The sequence below is a fragment of the Hypanus sabinus genome, chromosome 6 (genome assembly GCF_030144855.1).
Source record: "Hypanus sabinus isolate sHypSab1 chromosome 6, sHypSab1.hap1, whole genome shotgun sequence".
Lineage (NCBI taxonomy): Eukaryota > Metazoa > Chordata > Chondrichthyes > Myliobatiformes > Dasyatidae > Hypanus > Hypanus sabinus.
The window spans coordinates 80,915,765-80,935,454 of NC_082711.1; the positions used below are offsets into that span (position 1 = coordinate 80,915,765).

Sequence of the window (19,690 nt, forward strand, 5' to 3'; positions counted from 1 at the left end):
CAAGGGCCTGGTGGGGAAGGACCACAGTCTAGGGTTCTTCTCCCGTGGGAGTTGAGGGGTAGGGGGGTTGGGGGTATACCCCACTGAATGTAAATATGAAAGAACAGAGTGCCACGTGGGTGGCAAAACCTTTGAACTTTGGAAATGTAAAGACAGTAATGGTACCAACTGTAAAGAATTGAAAGTCTTTGAATAGTTATTGTATATAATTTTATTTTTGAATGAAGTGTATTTTGTTTAATAAAAAAATGTGGTTGATAGGTTAATTGGCCAATGTAAATTACCCCTAATGTGCAGGTGTGCAGTAGAATCTGGAGAGGGGTTGATGGTAATGTAGGCAGAATTTTTAAAAAAACAGCATTAATGTAGTTGATTAATGGTACAGACTTGAGTGTTCTGCTTATGTGCTATTCAACTTTATAACTCAATGAAAATACTCCAAGAGCTTCACTAGGTTAAAAACGGAGGATGTTCCCTCTTGCCAAATATGGGATAGGCTCTTTAGTACTGAAACAAAAAAGCACTCAGAGGCTGATGGATCTTTGGAATTTGCTACCCACAAGATTCATGAAAGCTCAGTCATTGATTACATTTCAAATCTGATAGATTTCTGAATATCACAAATATCTGGGAGATTGGAATATTACAGGAAAGTGGTGTTGAGGCAGTAAACAGCAATGATCTTGTTAAATAGCAGAGCACTTGTAGGGGCCAAGTATTCTGCTTCCATGTCATTGATTCTATGTTACCACCACTTTCCTTTGAACCCCAGGACCTTTACCCCAGGATCTGTCATGTGGAACTTTTCCCTGGCACTTGGCTAAAATCCATGCTTGCTACATCAAGTGCACCACCTTCATTAAGTGTACTTGTTAAAGTTTAGACTATTAAGAACTCAGGCAAAAAAAAAATCATGGACGGGTCAACCTTTGGAATTCTTTGCTCAGGAGAACTGTGTAAGTTCAGTGGTTGTGTTCATTCAGATTCATAATTATTAGGTTCTAAGCAGATCCTCTAAGTATCTTAAATAATGTGTTCTGAGAAACTGACCTAGCGGGAAATGGAAGTTGAGTTTGATTTCGGGCATCGCTAGAGTTCAGGCTGTATGGTTTATAACTTAAATTCAATCTTCGTTTGCCAAGTTCTGGAGCAATTCCTTGTGCCTTCCACATTTTATATCTTCAATTAACCGAGGCTATCGGAGGAACTTTTACAGACTAATCGCCAAATGTTACACATCTCAACCACATTAGTGTCAATTTAATTATAGTGATATTAGCAGGCTAAACGTACCTAAATATATATTTCTTCATAAATGCTGATAAAGAGCCTCGCGATCTTGAATGGACAATGAAAACCCGACTGTAAGTGGGCACGTTAACCTTCCAGAGATGATCCCTGACCTACCAGTTGTTCCCACATTTTTTTATTCTAGTCCTCAACCAAAAGTTCATCCAAGGCTAAACGACTTTGATCGCATGCTCTTCCGGGAATTGTAGTTCTCATTTTGCCTACTCTTTCACTGTTCCGGGAAGCCAGTGAACTACAACTCTCGGCATGCCTTGCCACCCGCCTGCTGTTACTAAGCAAAAGCAAACATGGCGGAGGAGGAGACGGCGGCATCGGAGGATAAACCTCTGCTCGTCAGGTCCTCGAGTGTCAGTCTCTTCACCGACTGCGTCCAGCAAGGAGTGCAGCAGTTGCTGCCGCTCAGGTTCGATAAGAACATTAAGCAGGCTTTTTATAACACGGGCGCGTTGATATTTGTGGCCATCTCTTGCGGTGCAGCCGTGCTGGTTTATTTTATCCTGGAGGCGTTTCTGCGGCCGCTACTCTGGGCCGTACTTTGTGGTACCTTCCTACATCCCTTCAAGACCACTCTCACTAACCTGGTAAGGAAGTGGCTGGATGGCCTGCAGGATTCCCACACGCCTATCGTCTTGGGCACCCTCATGCTGCCTATTTCCTTCGTCAACCAAGGGGTGGAAACGTTGGGCAATCAAGTATTGCTGAACCGCAAAATACTGCTTATGTTAGCCATGGGTGCGCCTGTTTTCTCTCTCCTCTACTGCTTCAGCACCTGGGTCGGACTGCGATTGCTGCTCACTGACACCGGCCGGTTAATCTCCTTGGGGCTGGAGTATTTTAGTACATTGTGGGTAAGTTGGAAGAAGACTGATTTCGTCAAGCATGTTATATGAGTATTACAAATTATTTTAACCGAAGAGCTGTCGTTGCTGCTAAAATGATTTGAATAGTGCACATTTGCTGTTTTGAAGTTTTATTTGATCGACTTCGGGAATCAGATTGTGCCTGTTGGATCTTGTAAAGATGTAGTAATTGCAAAGGGTAATGAATTACCTAGTTCATCAGTCAATGAAGGTGAATAAGCAAGTGCAACAGGCAGTGAAGAGGGCAAACGGAATGTTGGCCTTTATTACAAGGGGAATTGAGTACGAGAGCAAGGATGTCCTTTTGCATTTGTACAGGGCCCTGGTGAGACCACACCTGGAATATTGTGTACAGTTTTGGTCTCCAGGTTTGAGGAAGGACATTCTGGCAATTGAGGAAGTGCAGCGTAGATTCACTAGGTTGATTCCTGGGATGGCAGGGCTGTCTTACGCAGAGGGATTGGAGAGATTGGGCTTGTACACACTGGAATTGAGGAGATTGAGAGGGGATCTGATTGAAACGTTTAAGATAATTAAAGGATTTGATAGGATTGAGGCAGGAAATATGTTCCAGATGTTGGGAGAGTCCAGTACCAGAGGGCATGGATTGTGAATAAGAGGTCAGTTATTTAAAACAGAGTTGAGGAAGAACTTCTTCTCCCAGAGAGTTGTGGAGGTGTGGAATGCACTGCCTCGGAAGATGGTGGAGGCCAATTCTCTGGATGCTTTCAAGAAGGAGCTAGATAGATATCTGATGGATAGGGGAATCAAGGGATATGGGGACAAGGCAGGGACTGGGTATTGATAGTGAATGATCAGCCATGATCTCAGAATGGCGGTGCAGACTCGAGGGGCCGAATGGTCTACTTCTGCACCTATTGTCTATTGATTTAATTGGTTGGTGAGATGGTAAGTGAGGCTCAGGGGATTCTTATTCTCACTTGAGCTGGAAGAAAATGGGGTGACAGTAAGAAGGGTTATTTGTTAATAAGACAGTAGAGGGCAAGCTTCATTTAGGGAAAATAATTTCTAGTATCTTCTGTGTGAAAATTGCAATATTAGAGCAAATTCATTGGATGCAGGAAATGGGGAAAAGTTGTAAAATCCTTATATATTGATATGAATGACAGACTGCAAAGATCCCCAGCACACCATGAATGGTCCCAGCTTCAGGCAGTAAGTTGTAACATGTAGATTGCTTATGGACATGTCCGTTGGCCCAGCGCTTAAAGTCACCATTGACAAACTGAAGCAAGTGAGAGAATTAGCTTTAAGCTAAGCATCAGCAGATAAAGATTCTGCTTTATGGCTCCACCTCTAGAAAGTGAGGTCCAGCTTACCACACTCCACACTTCTTGTTTCTACCTTCTACCCAAGATCCACAAACCTGCCTGTCAAGGTAGACCCATTCTTTCCGCTTGCTCCCGCCCCCCCCCAACTCATTTCTGCATACCTCGACACTGTTTTATTCCCCTCTTGTTCAATCCCTTCCCACCTATGTTCGTGACACTTCTCATGCTCTGGATTTTTTCAATGATTTCAAGTTCCCTGGCCCCCATCGTCTTATTTTCACCATGATGTCCAGTCCCTATATACCTCCATCCCCCACCAGGAAGGTCTCAAAGCTCTCAGTTTCTTTTTGGATTCCAGACCTAACCAGTTCCCCTGTACCACCACTCTCATCCATCTAGCGGAATTGGTCTTTACTCTTTTTCCTTTGGCTTCTTCCACTTCCTCCAAACCAAAGGCACAGCCATGGGCACCCGTATGGGTCGGGGCTGTGCCGGTCTTTTTGTTGGCTATGTGGAACAGCAAGTCTCTCACTTGCTTCAGTTTGCCAGTGACAAACAAGCCTTTACTGGTATCCATCCCCCTCTTTTCCTTTGCTGCATTGATGACTGCATTGGTGCTGCTTCCAGTACGCATGCTGAGCTCGTTGACTTCATCAACTTTGCCTCCAACTTCCACCCTGCCCTCAAATTTACCTGGTCCATTTCCAACACCTCCCTCCCCTTCCTTGATCTCTCTGTCTCTATCTCTGGAGACAGCTTATCTACTGAAGCCCACGGACTCTCACAGCTACCTGGACTATTCAAAACCTGTCTCTTGCAAAAATGCTATCCCCTTCTCTCAATTCCTCTCCCTCTGCTGCATCTACTCTCAGAATGAATCGTTTCATTCCAGGATGAAGGAGATATCTTCCTTTTTTAAAGAAAGGGGCTTCCCTTCCTCCACCATTAACTCTGCCCTCAAATGCATCTCACCCATTTCACACACATCTGCTCTCACCTACCACCCCACCAGTGTCCATGTCTAACATATAATTCTCCATAACTTCCATCATCTCCAAAGGGATCCAACCACCAAGCACATATTTCCCTCCACCCCTTCTGCTTTCCACAGGGATCGCTCCCTACATGACTCCCTTGTCCATTCATTTCCCCCCCCCCCCCCCGACCTCCCTCCTGGCACTTATCCTTGTAAGCAGAACAAGTGCTACACCTGCCCTTACACTTCCGCCCTCACCACCAGACAGTCCTTCCAGATGTGTCCTTCACAGACTTCACCTGTGAGTCAGCTGGTGTGATATACTGTGTCTGGTGCTCCCGGTGTGGTCTTCTATGTATTGGTGAGACCCGATGCAGATTGGGAGACCATTTCGCTGAACACCTATGCTCTGTCCGCCAGAGGGAGCAGTATCTCCCAGTGGCCACACATTTTAATTCCACATCCCATTCCCATTCCAATATGTCAATCCATGGCCTCCTCTACTGTCAAAATGAAGCCACACTCAGGTTGGAGGAACAGCACCTTCTATTCCGTCTGGGTAGCCTCCAACCTGATGGCATGAACATTGATTTCTCTTACTTCCGTTAATGCCCCTCCTCCCCTTCTTACCCCATCCCTAATTTTTAATTTAAAAAAAAATTCTCTCTTTCCCTCTCACAATAACCTCTTGCCTGTTCTCCATCTTCCTCTGGTGCACCCCTCCCCCTTTCTTTCTTCCAAGGCCTTCTATCCTGTGATACTCCCCCTTCTCTACCCTTGTATCCCTTTTGTCAATTAACTTCCCAGCTCTTAGCTTCATCCCTCCCCCTCCAGTCTTCTATCATTTCGGGTCTCTCCCTTCCCCCCCCCCCCCCACTTTCAAATCTCTTTCTATCTCTTTTTTCCATTAGTCCTGACAAAGGGTTTCAGCCCGAAACGTCGACTGTGCTTCGTCCTATAGATGCTGCCTGGCCTGCTGTGTTCCACCAGCATTTTGTGTGTGTTGCTTGAATTTACAGCATCTGCTGATTTTCTTGTGTTTCCAGCTTACCATATTTTGGGAGCCACATCTCAATAAGACAGGTACTCAAGGAAGATAAAATTTGCCATCAACATCAGTTCAGCAGCAAATCCTTTGGCTGAGTAAAGAGTAAAGACCAAGACCTCGAGCTGATACAAAAGCCTTTGTGGTCCTAGACAACTAGAAAACACAAGAAATATCACCATTGACTTTTCCTCAAAATCACTCCAGCAGTTTCAGTAAACTGAAGTCAGTGTGCTCTCCTGAGTCAACATCTCCAGCATTGATGGGGACACAGCAGCATGGGCCAGGAAATCTGACAATTACCACCAGATCGTTGTCAGAGAATTTTTAAAATAAAGCTGGATACCAGACTTCCAAGGAGAGCCCACACATTTGGAGCTCTGAAATACAAGTGAAAAGCGTTGCTTTCTATCTTGTAGCAAGCATGCGTGACCTTAGTAAAACAAAGGTGTTAATTCATAATCTTTTTTCTTTTTTTTATTTTCTGTCTACACTCATCTCATTAGTGCAGCTGTGTTATCACTTTAGTGAGGGATTTTGGCCAGAACTATAATCTTAGTTATGCAGATTTAAAAATTTAATTGGAAAAACACTGGATTTTCTCAAGTACACAAAGCTTAGCAATAGACACAGCTCATTTAATCCTATTTTTGAAATTTTCTTCCACACCGTCCTTCAGCTAGTAGCACAAAACTCTGTACTAGATATTGCACAAAAACACTGAAGAAGTCTGGCGAATTTGAGAATATAGGAATGCCTGTACAGGTAATCCCCGAGTTACAAACGTCCGACTTACGGACAACTCGTACTTAGGAACCGAGGAAGGAGAACACCATCTGCCATTTTAAGTCAGATCGCGACGCCATCCGCCATTTTAAGTCATTGCCGTTGACACAGTGTTCAGTGTGTAACTTTGTATTTCGCTTAAATTTTTCTTAACAAGAGTCACCTTGACCTGCCCCCCCCCCGGTTCTGGTTGGCTGGTGGCATAGTGAAATCAGCGCTGGCCTCAAGACAGACCGCTCCCGCCCAAGCGCGCCAGTTTGATGTCAATCCAGTGAATCCCATACCATCCGTGCCAGGTTGATGTCAAGCTTGCAACTCGACCTCGTAAAAAAAACACAGCATTGCCACCTCCGGTTTAAATTCCCACGCGGAATATTGTGGAGGATCAAATACCCATTACTTGTCCCATTTAATCTGTGTCAGAGCGATCGTCCTTAGGACCTGGGGAATTCAGTGCGGTGGTCCTTAGGACCCAGTGGACCTCAGGAGCTGGCGGAGGTCTGGACCTGCCGCCCGCCGTGTTTCTGTTCCATTGACGGGAAGCGATCGCGATTGAAAATAAAGTGGAAATAATAAAGCGTTTGGAAAGAGGTGAAACGCCATCGGTCATTGGAAAAGCGTTAGGCTACAGTCAGTCAACGATCGGAACAATTTTAAAGGATAAAAGATAAAAGTGAGAATAATGGAGCCTGTGAAAGGCCCTGCCTCATGAAAGCTACAATTATTACTAAGCAATGCAGTGGTTTAATTATTGGAATACATACGTTTCTTAAGTGTTTTATATACATAGAAAGGTAAAATATATACCATATACTAAGACAAACGTTTGACTAACTGACGCTAAATAATACCGGCTGTACTTGTTCCGACGTACGTACAAATCCGACTTAAAGACAGACTCAGGAACAGAACTCGTATGTAACCCGGGGACTGCCTGTACTGGAAACAACTTGAAAGAAAATGACTGGAAACTAACGGGCAATGGAATGATTTCTATGACCAAAAAAGGAGAAAGGCAGAAGGCAAGTAACTACAGGCCAGTTAGCTTAACAGCTATTATTGACAAGGTGCTAGTGTCAATAATCAAAGAGCAAAAAGTTTACAAAGATTTAGCGTAACATCTAAAACTTCGAAAAACTTCTATAGATGTGTGGTGAGAGTGTATAGACTGGCTACATCACAGCCTAGTATGAAGCACCAATGCCCTTGAACAAAAAATCTTACAAAAAGTAGTGGATGCAGCCTAGTCCATCATGAATAAAGCCCTCCCTTCCATTGAACACATCTACACAAAGTGTTGTTGCAGGGAAGCAGCATCCATCATTTGGGGCCCTTTCCACCCAGGTCATGCTAAATTCTCATTGCTGCCATCATGAGGAAGGTCCAGGAGCCTCAGGACTCACAACACCAGGTTCAGAAAAAGTTGTTATTACCCTTTAACCATCAAACTGTGGAACGTAAGGGATTAACTTCACTTGCTGACAGAAACAACATCGATGTAGGACACCTCGGAGGAAGCACAGGTGTAGACCGGGGTTACAAGTGCATTTAAAGAAACGGGGTTTTAAACTCCCTTTCTGGACTATCTTGCTGGTGAACATGCAGTCTCTGATGACTAAAATCGATGATCTCAGAGCTAGGGTGCTGAACCAGAGGGACATTAGGACTCAGTGTATGTCCTTTGTTTCATGGGACCGTGGTTAAGCCCTTCTGTACCGGATGCAGAGATTCTGATTGATGGGTTTACTATACACTATCAGGAGAGATCTATAGAGTCTCTCAAAAGCAGAGGTGAAGGAGTATGCCTCATGACCAACTCTTCTTGGTGTACAAACATATAAATGCTATCCCAGTTCTTCTCACCAGACCTGGAATATTTAGCAGTAAAGCGCTTTCTTTTTTACCTACCACAGGAGTTTTCTGGTAGCAGTTTACATTCCACCTCAGGTGAATGTCATGCAGGCTTTAGATGATCTGAGCAATGGGATCAACATGCAGGAAACAGCGCACCTTAATACTTTCACCATCGTTTTGGGAGATTTTAACCAGATCAGGCTGAAAAAAATCAGTAAGCAACTACCATCAGATCACTTGCAATACCAGAGGAAACAACACAGTGGATTATTGTTACACCACCATCAAGAATGGTGGTGTATTTCACACCCTCACTATTTCACACCCTCACTTCGGGAAGTCTGATCACCCAGCTGTACTTCTGCTCCCTGAGTATAGGCAGAGACTGAACAGTGACCAACAGTGAGGACCAAAAAATTATGGACAAGGGAAGCACAGGAGTGCATACAGGACTGCTTTGAATCGGTGGACTGGACTGTGTTCAGGGATTTATCTTCGAACCTGGATGAGTATGCTGCAGTTGTTACTTCATTAAAACCTGTGTGGATGAGTGTGTGGCCACAAAGACTTACTATACATTCCCAAACCAAAAGCCGTGGATGAACCTGGATGTACATTGTCTGTTGAAGGCTAGATCTGTGGCATTCAAGTCTGGCGACCCAGGCCTAGACCAGAAAACCAGGTATGATTTGAGGAGGGCTATTTTAAGGGTGAAGAGACAATTTCAAACAAGGTTGGAGGCGACATTGGACGCATGGCAACTCTGGCAGGGTATGCAAGATATTACTTTGTACAAAAGCAAAACCTAATAGCATGAATGGCAGCGATGCTTCACTACCAGATGAACTCAATGCCTTCTGTGCACACTTTGAAAGGGAGAACACGGCTACAGCTGTGAAGATCCCTGATGCACCTGATGACCGTGTGATCTCTGTCTCAGAAGCCAACGTTAGGCTGTCCTTAAAGAGAGTGAACCTTCGCAAGGCGGAATGTCCCGATGGCGTACCTGGTAAGGCTTTGAAAACCTGTGCCAACCAACTAGTGGGAGTACTCAAAGACATTTTCAAATTTCACTGTTATGGGCGGAAGTTCCCACTTGCTTCAAAAAGGCAACAATTATACCAGTGCCTAAGAAGAATAATGTGGGCTGCCTTAATGACTATTGCCCAGTAGCACTCACATTGACAGTGATGAAATGCTTTGAGAAGTTGGTCATGACTAGACTGAACTCCTGCCTCAGCAAGGACCTGGACCCATTGCAATTTGCCTATCGTCGCAATAGGTCAATGGCAGACGCAATCTCAATGGCTCTCTGCACAGCTTTAGACCACCTGGATAGCACAGATACCTACATCAGCTGTTCATCGACTATAGCTCAGCATTTAATATCATCATTCCCACAATACTGATTGAGAAGTTGCAGAACCCGGACCTCTGTACCTCCCTCTGTGATTGGATCCTCAACTTCCTAACTGGAAGACCACAATCTTTGCGGATTGGTGATAACATATCCTCCTCGTTGATGATCAGCACTGGCACACCTCAGGGGTGTGCTTAGCCCACTGCTCTACTCTCTCTATACCCATGATTGTATGGCTAGGTATAGCACAAATACCATCTATAAATTTGCTGATGATACAACCATTGTTGGTAGAATCTCAGATGGAGACGAGAGGGCATATAGGAGTGAGATATGCCAACTAATGGAGTCACAGCAACAACCTGGCACTCAACATCATTAAGACAAAAGAGCTGACTGTGGACTTCAGGAAGGGTAAGACAAAGGAACACATACCAATCCTCACAGAGGGATCAGAAGTGGGAAGAGTGAGCAGTTTCAAGTTTCTGGGTGTCAAGATCTCTGAGGATCTAACCTGACCCCAACATATCAATGTAGTTATAAAGACAGTGCCATACTTTATCAGGAGTTTGAAGAGATTTGGTGTGTCAACAAATACACTCAAAAACTTCTATAGTTGTACCGTGGAGAGCATTCGGACAGGCTGCATCACTATCTGGTAGGGAGGGGCCACGGCACAAGACTGAAAGAAGCTGCAGAGGGTTGTAAATCTTGTCAGCATCTTCTTGGGTACTAGCCTACAGGACACCTTCAGGGATTATTATTTTTATTTTATTTTTCGCTGCTAGATTACGTATTGCATTGAACTGCTGCTGCTAAGTTAACAAATTTCATGTAACTTGCCGGTGATAATAAACCTGATTCTGATTCTGATTGCCCCATCCTTGAATTGTTCCCACAACCTGTGGACTCATTTTCAAGGACTCTTCATCTCAGGTTCTTGATATTTATTGCTTATTATTATTATTATTATTATTATTAGAACATAGAAAACTACAGCAGATTACAGGCCCTTCAGGCCACAATGTTGTGCTGACCATGTAAAATACTCTAGAAACTGCCTAGAATTTCCCTAGCACGTGGCCCTCTATTTTTCTAAGTTCCATGTATCTATCTGAGAGGCTCTTGAAAGACCCTATTGTATCCACTTCTACCACTGTCGCTGGCAGTGCATTCCGTACACCCGCCACTCTCTGTGTTTAAAAAAAACACATTGCCTCTGACATCTCCCTTGTACCTACTTCCAAGCACCTTAAAACACTGCCCCCTCATGTCAGCCGTTTCAGCCATGGGAAAAGTCTCTGGCTATTCTACATGATCAATGCCCCTCATCATCTTATACACATTTTTATAAATTATTATTTCTTCCTTTTATTTGTACAGTTTGTTGTCTTTTGCACACTCGTTGAATGCCCAATTGATGCAGTCTTTCATTGATTCTGTTATGGCTGTTGGATTTATTGAGTATGCCTGCAAGTAAAAGTAAGTATATGGTGCTAGCTAATGTACTTTGATAATAAATTTTCTTTGAACTTTGAAATAGCTGATCATTTAGGAAAGTTGAATGTAATTGAGCCTGAGCAACATGATTTTATGAAAGATAAATCAAGTTTGGCAACTTTCCTTGTATCCGTTGAGGGAGAGTTGATAGAGGGAATCCTGTAGGTGTATATATTTAGGTATCCAAAGGTATTTGATGAAGTGCTAGAAGAAGATAATGGCAAAAAGAGATATATTAAATTGGTTCTTTTATGGACTGGAAGAAGGTAACTAGTGGAGTGTGGCTGTGATTAGTTGTTGGCCTGCAATTGTGCTGTACTTGTATGAATGACTGGGAGGATGGAAGAGCATACTATGTTTCTAAATTTGCTGGCTATACAAAAATAGGTGGAAGGGTTTATTGTAGTAAAGATTGTGTGATTCTGCAACAGGATATAATTGGACTGAGTGAATGGACAAAAGATTAGCAAATGGAGTTTAATGTGGAAAGTTTGAACTTAGGCACTATGAGAAGAGAACAAATAAACATTATTATCCAAATGGAGAGAGACTGCAAGTGTGCAGTACCGACGGATTTGGGTTTACTAGTGGATCACTGAAAGCTAGTGGACAGGTGTAGTTGTATTCTCCTTTCAAAGCATGCGTAAAAGGCACTGAGCTCATCTGGGAGTGAAGCATCACATCCATTCATGATGTTAGATTTCACTTTTTAAAAAGTAATAGCCCGAAAACCCACAGCTCTTGGAAGTCAGTGACAACTGTAGTGTATTCATTCAGACTTGAAGATCCCTTCCATTGCTGATCCCTCAATGAGGACCTCCCATTCCTGAAGCCCACAATCAGTTCCTTGGTGTTACTGAAGTTGAATATAAGATTGTTGTTGCAACATCACTCAACCAACTGATCTATTTCACTGCTGCACACTTCCTTGTCGCAATCTGAGATTCTGCGAATAATAGTTGTATCATCAGCAAATTTATAGATGGCATTTGAGCTGTACCAAGCCACATAGTCAAGGGTGTATATAGAATTAGCATGCAACCATGAGGTGCACTGGTGTTGACTGTCAGCAAGAAGGAGACGTTAATTTCAATCTGTACAAACTGTAGTCTCCCGGTGAGGAAGTCAAGGATCCAGTCGCTCAGGTACAGAGACCCAGATTCTAAAGCTTGTTGGTTAATACTGAGGGTATGATGGTGCTGATCACTGATCACTGATCAATAAACAGCAGCCTGATGTAGGTATTGCTGTTGTTCAGTTGATCCAAGGCCGAAGGAGAGTCAGTGATACTGCGTCAGCTGTAGACCTATTGATAGGCACATTACAGCGGGTCCAGGTCTTTGCTTAGGCAGGAGTTGATTCTGGCCATGTCCAATCTCTCAAAGCACTTCATAACGGTAGATGTGAGTGCAACTGGGTGATAGTGTTAAGTCACTGTACCTTGCTGTTCTTGTGCACTAATAAGACTGGTTTCCTTTTAAGGCAGGTGGGAACCTCTAAATGCAGCAGTGAAAGATTAAAGATATCCTTGAAAACTCCCACCAGTTGGTTGGCACAGATTTTCTGTGCCCTACCAGTTACATCATCAAGGCCTGCTGTCTTGCAAGAGTTCACTCTCCTGAAAAATGTTCTGATGTTCAAGCCAGAGGCTGTAGAATCATCAGATGTTGCGGAAATTCACACATGTAGTTACTTTTCAAAGGGAACTTCTCTCTTTCAAAGTATGCATAAGCGTGTTGAGCTCATCTGGTTCGGTTTCACCATGTAGGAAGTAATAGCCTGCAGACCCTGCCAGAGCTGACATGTATCCATATTTCATCTGTGGTGAGGATAACATGGCCAGTGGCCCTCACTAGAAGCAAATTCTGTCCATTTCCATCTCATAATTTCCAATCAATTCTCATGATTATTGACAAGATTTGCAGGCTTTACATGATTTTTTTGTGAACTAGTGCTTGCTGACACCATCCCTGAAAATTTTGCTGCTTCTCCCCTACTGCCAGGGTGCCAAGGTATTTATAGTTTCTGCTGGGTTCTCTTGAAGCACACCCAAGTTTGTCGACGTTGCCAGCAAGATTAGAGGTTTAAGGCTGGCATGCTAAGATGCATTCATTTCTTGCCTGAGTCTTCAGTGTTACAGTGAAAGTGAATATTTAGAAGATGCAATTATCAGCGCTTCTGGCAAGATGACGGTGCACCTGGATACTGTGACGTCCTGGCTAACCAAAGGTGTATCTGTCTTTTTTAATGTCATCTTTATGTTCACAAGATAACGCTGGACTTGAACTTCGGGTATTGCAGATCTACCCCATCAGCGAGCTGCTTGTGAGCAGAGGAGTTGGACTGAGTGCAGACCATGTTGCTGCCTGCTACAAGAAGGCTTTGAAGGTATTGGAGTTGGTGCACAAAGGCAGCATGCAGAGTAACAGCGGGTGATTGTCTTGAAGTTTTCTCTTGCAATCGCAGGTTTCTGTTGGACTTTGATAATGTAAGAAGCCACAAACCCATTTCCCTTATTTGTTGGTGAAGCAGATGGTAGGAGAGCTGCGTGGAATCAGTTCTAGCAAAGACTAGGCCTCAAGCTGCTGGCTTGCCTGCTGCTGCAGTCCAAGAGACGAGGCATGTCACTCAAGGACTTGGGCTATATATATGCTTATTTTTCCATGAACATATGTTTGTTTACCCAAATTTGAATGTGCTGTGTATGCCTTGTACTATGTACGTTTTGTTTGGCTATATTCATGTATGGATGAATGATAATGAAAGTGAACTTGAAAGCACTTGAAAAACTTGAATGAACTTGAGGCAGTCCATTATCTGCTCTAGATGTCTCTCCTGATTTTGTTCATTTACACTCAATCAAAAGAACAGGACAACAAAAAACTGGATGAATTGTTTCATCAATAACTATTAGGAACCAATACAACCAAAGTTTTATAGAGTTGTAGTAATATTTGTAGTGTTTTAATTTGTTTTGAATTTTATTTAAATACATAATTTCTTACTCAGTTAAATGGTTATTTGTCTTCCCATACCTTCTTAACTATTTCCATGAAACTTCAGCGAATTGGGACAGCCACTTAATTGGGCCAAGATATACTGGTCCCTATGTATTAACTGGAATCCTGTTTGTGTGTGTGTGTGTGTAATTGGGTGAGTAGGTTCATTACATGATAAGGAAAGATAAACTAGAATATGAGAAGAGTTTAGTGAGAGACACTCGCACGGACTGTTAAGTCCTCTTAAAGGTACATAAAATGCAAAATGTCAACTAAAGTTGATGTGGGTTCCCTACAAATTGCAATGGGATCAATTATATTGGGAAAATAAGAAACTGAGAAATTAGTCAAGTTTTTTATGTGTTGCACTGTTATTTATTGACTACAACTCAGCATCCAGCGCAATGATCCCCTGCAAACCTATCACCACCAAACTTGCCCTGGCCCTCTATACCTTCATTTGTAACTGGATCACTGACATTCACGTAGGTGCACTTCCAGGCTGCATGCTTAGCGCCCCTTCTACTCTCTTTTCATTCACAGCTCCAATACTATCTGCAAGTTTACCAATGAACCTCTTTGAGTCATGGGTAGTGATGAGTCAGTGTACAGGAGTGAGATAGTTCACTTGGTTGAATGGTGCTACAGTAACATCCTTTTGCTGAACATCAACAAAACCAAGACTTCAGATCCTTGACTTCAGAAAGGGGAAGTCGAGAGAGGCCACTTGACAGCTTTCATTGGTGGGTTGGAGGCAGAGAGAGTTAGCAGCTTCAAATTCCTGGCCACTGACATCTCTGACCTGTCTTGGGCCCAGTACATAGATGTAATCCTGAAAAAGGTCCACCAGTGCCTCTGCTTTATAAAAGCAAGGAGATATGGTATGTACCAAATACTCCTAACAAACTTCTACAAATATACTGTCAAAAGTTTCTGGACAGTTTGTAACATAGTTTGGGATGGCAGTTCTAATTCAAGATGTTGCACAAAGTAATGGTCAGAGTCTCCCAGCATTGAAAGTATTTAAATTATGCACTGTCAGAAGAAGGTGACATTTATCATCAAGGATGCCTACCATCTGAGCCATGCCCTCTTCCCACTGCTGCCATTGGGCTAGAGTTACAGGAGCCAAAACTCCTCCTCCATCAGCAGGTTCAGGAACAACTGTTTCCCTACAAGGTTCTGAACAGACCTAATCCTACCTCAGTTATGTCGTACTTGTACAATGTATTTCTTCACTTTCTTGTATAAGTTCTGTGTGGTGTGATACTGCAGCATGCAAGTTTTTCACTGTACCTGTATCTCACCATACGTGTGCATATGATAATAAACTTGACTTGAGTAGAGTCAGACAGCATGGAAGCAAGCTCTTTGGTCTTCCAAATCTGCATTGACTGTCAGACTCATATTGGTACAAATGCTATTTGTTTGCTCATTTTCAGTTGCATTTTAATACTGTAAACTAAATTGAATTGTTTAGCTGTACTTATTATGGGAGGTTTACCTTATTTTTCAGTATTGCATAGTACAGTGCAGGAACAGACCTATTGGCCCATGATGTTGTGCCATACTATGTAAGTACCTAACTAATACCTTCTCTTACACAACGTCATTATTCCTCCATTCTCTGCACAATCACATGCCTTTCCAGGGGCCTCTTGAGCCTCTATTGGATTTTACTCCACCACTAACCCTGACAGAGCATTTTAGGCACCCATTACTCTCTGTGTTTTTTTAAAAAAGAAACTTATCCCTCACATCTGCTTTGAACACATCTCCTTTCTCACGTTAAGTGCATGCCCTCTAGTATTTAACATTTCAGTCCTGGGAAAAAGATTATTCAACAGCAACTTGTTTCTTTGAGTAGATATTCTGAAACTTGTTCTTTATTATTTTCTGTTTCTCCCAAATAAATTTTTAGAAATCTACAGGAATGTGAAAGAAAGTTCAGACAGAAAACCCACAATCTGAAGAACAGATGATAGATGGAAAAAAACACAGTATATTTAACAACTTCCTGTGAAGAATTTGTGTATGTTGTGACTGTCAAGGCCACCTACCAGCCAAAGAAAGAAGCAGCCAACATCAAATACAAAATGCACTCTGAACTTGAGTATTACTGATGTTGGCATACTTTGTCCCATAGCAACCTATTCAGTTCAGCCTTGCCACAATTCTTGACCAACAAGAAATCCATAAGGCCATATTTAATAAACAAGCCTTTGTGCACAAATGGTATCCCCACTGAAACTCTAAAATTTGACAATGAAGAACCTAAATCACAAATTCACAGTCTTATTATCCACCTGTAGACTTTAAGAGATGCCACAATGATGATAGTCTTCAAGAAAGGAGACATCCATTTGTACTAACTAGAAAGATATCTCTTTTGTCATCAGGATAGTCTTGCTAGTGGACAAACAGCTGATTCCTGAATCCAACAACAGTAGTGTCATCAACAAAGTTGAAGATGCCATTGAAGCTGTGTATAGTCACACAGTTGTGTGTGTAGAGAATAGAGCAGGGGGCTAAGCACACTGCCTTGAGTTCACCTGTATTGATGATCAGCAAAGAGGAGATGTTATCAATGTTCACTGATTGAAGTCTGCTGATAAGGAACTCAAACATCTAGTTACAAAAGGAGATACCATAGCCCTGTTCTCAAAACTTGATGAGTTTGGATGGGATGATTGTGTCAGTGCTGACCTCTAATCAATGAACAGCAGCCTGTTGTATGAGTTTCTGATTTCCTCATGGCCCAGAGCAGAGTGAGAGCCAGAGAAATCGCATCTGCTTTTGACCTTGTGGTGGTAGGCAAATTGGTGTAGATCTAGGTCATCTCTGATGCAGAGGAGCTGAATCATGCCATAACAAACCTCTTGAAACACTTGATTATAGTCGATCATCAGTTACAAGAAAAAGTTTGTGAACCCTTTGCAATTAACTGGTTTCCTGCATTAATTACTCATAAAATATGGTCTGATCTTCGTCTTAAGTCACAATAATGGACAAACGCAATCTGACTAAACTAATAACACACAAACAATTGTACTACATCTCGTCAGTACTGAGTACACCATTTAAGCAATCACAGTTTAGGTTCAAAAAGGTATGTGAACCGATGGAGCCTTCTACAAAAACTATTTGGAGTCAAGTGTTCCAATCATTGAGATGAGATTGGAGGTTTGTGTTACAGAGGTGCCCTGCCCTATTAAAAAAGACACAATGTTTGTGACAGCCTGCTCAAGAAAGATCTGTTTATATGCACCATGCCTCAATCAATACAGCTTCCAAAGGACCTTAGAAGAAGAATTGTAGAGATAAATGAAGCTGGAAAAGGCTGCAGAAGCATTTCTAAAGACCTGAGTGTTTTATCAGTCCACAGTAAGAGAAATTGTCTACAAATGGAAGAAATTCAGTCCTGTTGCTGCTCTCCCTCAGAGTGGATGTCTTGCAAAGATCACACCAAGAGCACAATACGCAATGCTGAAGGGGGTGAAACACAAAAGAGTGGCAGAAATCTCTAGAACTTGCTAAAGTCTCTGTTCATGTGTCCACTAGAAGAGAAGCACTGAACAAGAATGGTGTTCGTGGAAGGACACCATGGAGGAAACGACTGCTCTCGAATAAAAACATTGCTGCACATTTCAAGTTTCCAAAAGACCACCTCAATGTTCCATAATGTTCTGTGGATGGATGAGACAAAAGTTGAAATTTTTTGGCAGAAATGCATGCTGCTATGCTTGGAGGGAAAAGGGCACTGTTTGCCAACTTCAAAACCTCATTCCAAGTATAGTGGAAGTAGCATCATGGTTTGGGGCTGCTTTGCTGCCTCGGGGCCTGGACAGTTTGCAATCAATGAGGGAACGATGAATTCAAAATTGTGTCAAGACATTTTACAGGAGAATGCCAGAGTAGTGGTCTGTCACCTGAAGCTCAGTAGAAGTTAGATGCTGCAACAAAGCAATGATCTGAAACATGAGTAAATCAACAGCAGAATGGTTTTAAAAGAAAGAAGAAACTTGGTGTTTTGGAATGGCCAAAGTTAGAGTCCAAACATTAACCCAATTGAGATTCTGTGACTTGACCTGAAGAGGGCTGTTCATGCAAGGTATTCCAGAAATATTGATGAAATTAAAGAGTTTTGTGTGGAGGAATAGTCTAAAATTCCTCCTCACTGTTGTGCAAGTCTGATCTGCAGCTACAGGAAATGTTTGGTGGAGTTTATTGCTGCTGAATGAGGCTCTACCAGTTATTAAATACAAGGGTTCACGAATTTTTTCTTGCAACTGTGCTACCTGGCAGTAATAATTGAGGAAGAAGATCTCGCTCTTCTTGAGCACTGGTACAATAGATGACTTCTGGTCAAGCTGGTGACTGTGTACAACACTCCTTCAGTTGGCATCTTCTAGGCAGATCATGAAACTATATATTTCATTTATTTTATGTCTTTTTTTGTCTTGAATGTGATTCTGGAACTGTTGGAGCCTGTGATTTGCAGTTCAGAAATCATTTGGTCATTTCAGCATTCTGCAGTCTCCGAGAGGATTCTGGGAGGCAGAGGCAGCGTGCACAAACCTTGCGGCAGTAAGATTGTGGGGCGTGAATACAGACTTGCTTGTACAGTGCCAGAATCTCATTATCTGAACAACAGACATGAAACTATCTTTGAGTGATGTCAGTTGATTTTCAACAAATGCTTATTGTGAACACATCTAGTTATTTTCTTCCTGGTAAAACAAAAGCAGTTTAAAAATATTACAAAGACGAGAAAATATGCAGGTGCTGGAAATCCAAGCAACACCCACAAAATGCTGGAGGGACTCAATAGGCCAGGAGGCATCTATGTAGAAGGGTAAACAGTCGACATTTTGGGTCAAGACCCTGGAAGTTCAAGAAATCAGTGTTCATACCATCCAAGGTGTTGGAGACACAAGGTGTTGCTCCTCAAACCACCATGGACTGACATATCAGAATGGGAAGTAGAATTGTAGTGAGTGCCCACCAGGAGATCCTGCTATTTCTGGCAGACGGAACATAGATGCTTGGCGAAACGGTCTCCCAATCTGCATCAGGTCTCACCACTATACAGGAGTTCATACGGGGAGCGCTGGATACAGTAATGATCACAATAGACTCACAGGTGCAGTGTTGCCTCAGCTGGAAGAACTCTTTGGGGCCCTGAATGATTGTGAGGGAGGAGGTGCAGGGGGAGGTATGGCACTTGTTCCACGTGCAAGGATAAGTACCAGGAGAGAAATCGGTTGGGAGGGATGAATGGACAAGAGAGTCGCACAAGGAGCGATCCCTGCGGAAAGTGCAGAGGGAGGTAAAGATGTGCTTGGTGGTGGGATCCTGTTGCCCTGCTCTTCCCCCTCCCCACCATTCCCATTTCTGTTTCCCTCTCTCACCTTATCTCTTTACCTGCCCACCACCTCCCTCTGGTATCCTTTGCCCTTTCCTTTTTTTCATTGTTTTGTACCCTATCCTATTAGATTTCCCCTTCTCCAACCCTTTATCTCTTTCATGTATCAGCTTTTCAGCTCTTTACTTCACCTCCCCCTCCCAGTTTCATTTATCACCCACTACCTTGTCTTCTCCGTGGATTGTCACCTTGTCACGGTGGAGAAGCTTGTGTGGTCCTAAGATCCTGAGAGCGATGCCGTCTGGAGCTACGCTCCTGGTAGGTTCACCCATGGCGGTAAGG

General features: G+C 42.9%; 1 protein-coding gene across 1 annotated transcript in view; it reads left to right on the top strand.

Moving 5' to 3' along the window:
* The first annotated feature begins 1,581 nt into the window (after positions 1 to 1,581).
* The window catches only part of tmem245 (transmembrane protein 245), a 118,838-nt gene continuing 100,729 nt past the window's right edge, over positions 1,582 to 19,690 (top strand). Inside the window, exon 1 of the mRNA XM_059972482.1 lies at positions 1,582 to 2,159. Within this exon, the coding sequence (XP_059828465.1) occupies positions 1,599 to 2,159 (561 nt within the window). The 5' untranslated portion in view covers positions 1,582 to 1,598. The remainder of the gene's footprint in view (positions 2,160 to 19,690) is intronic.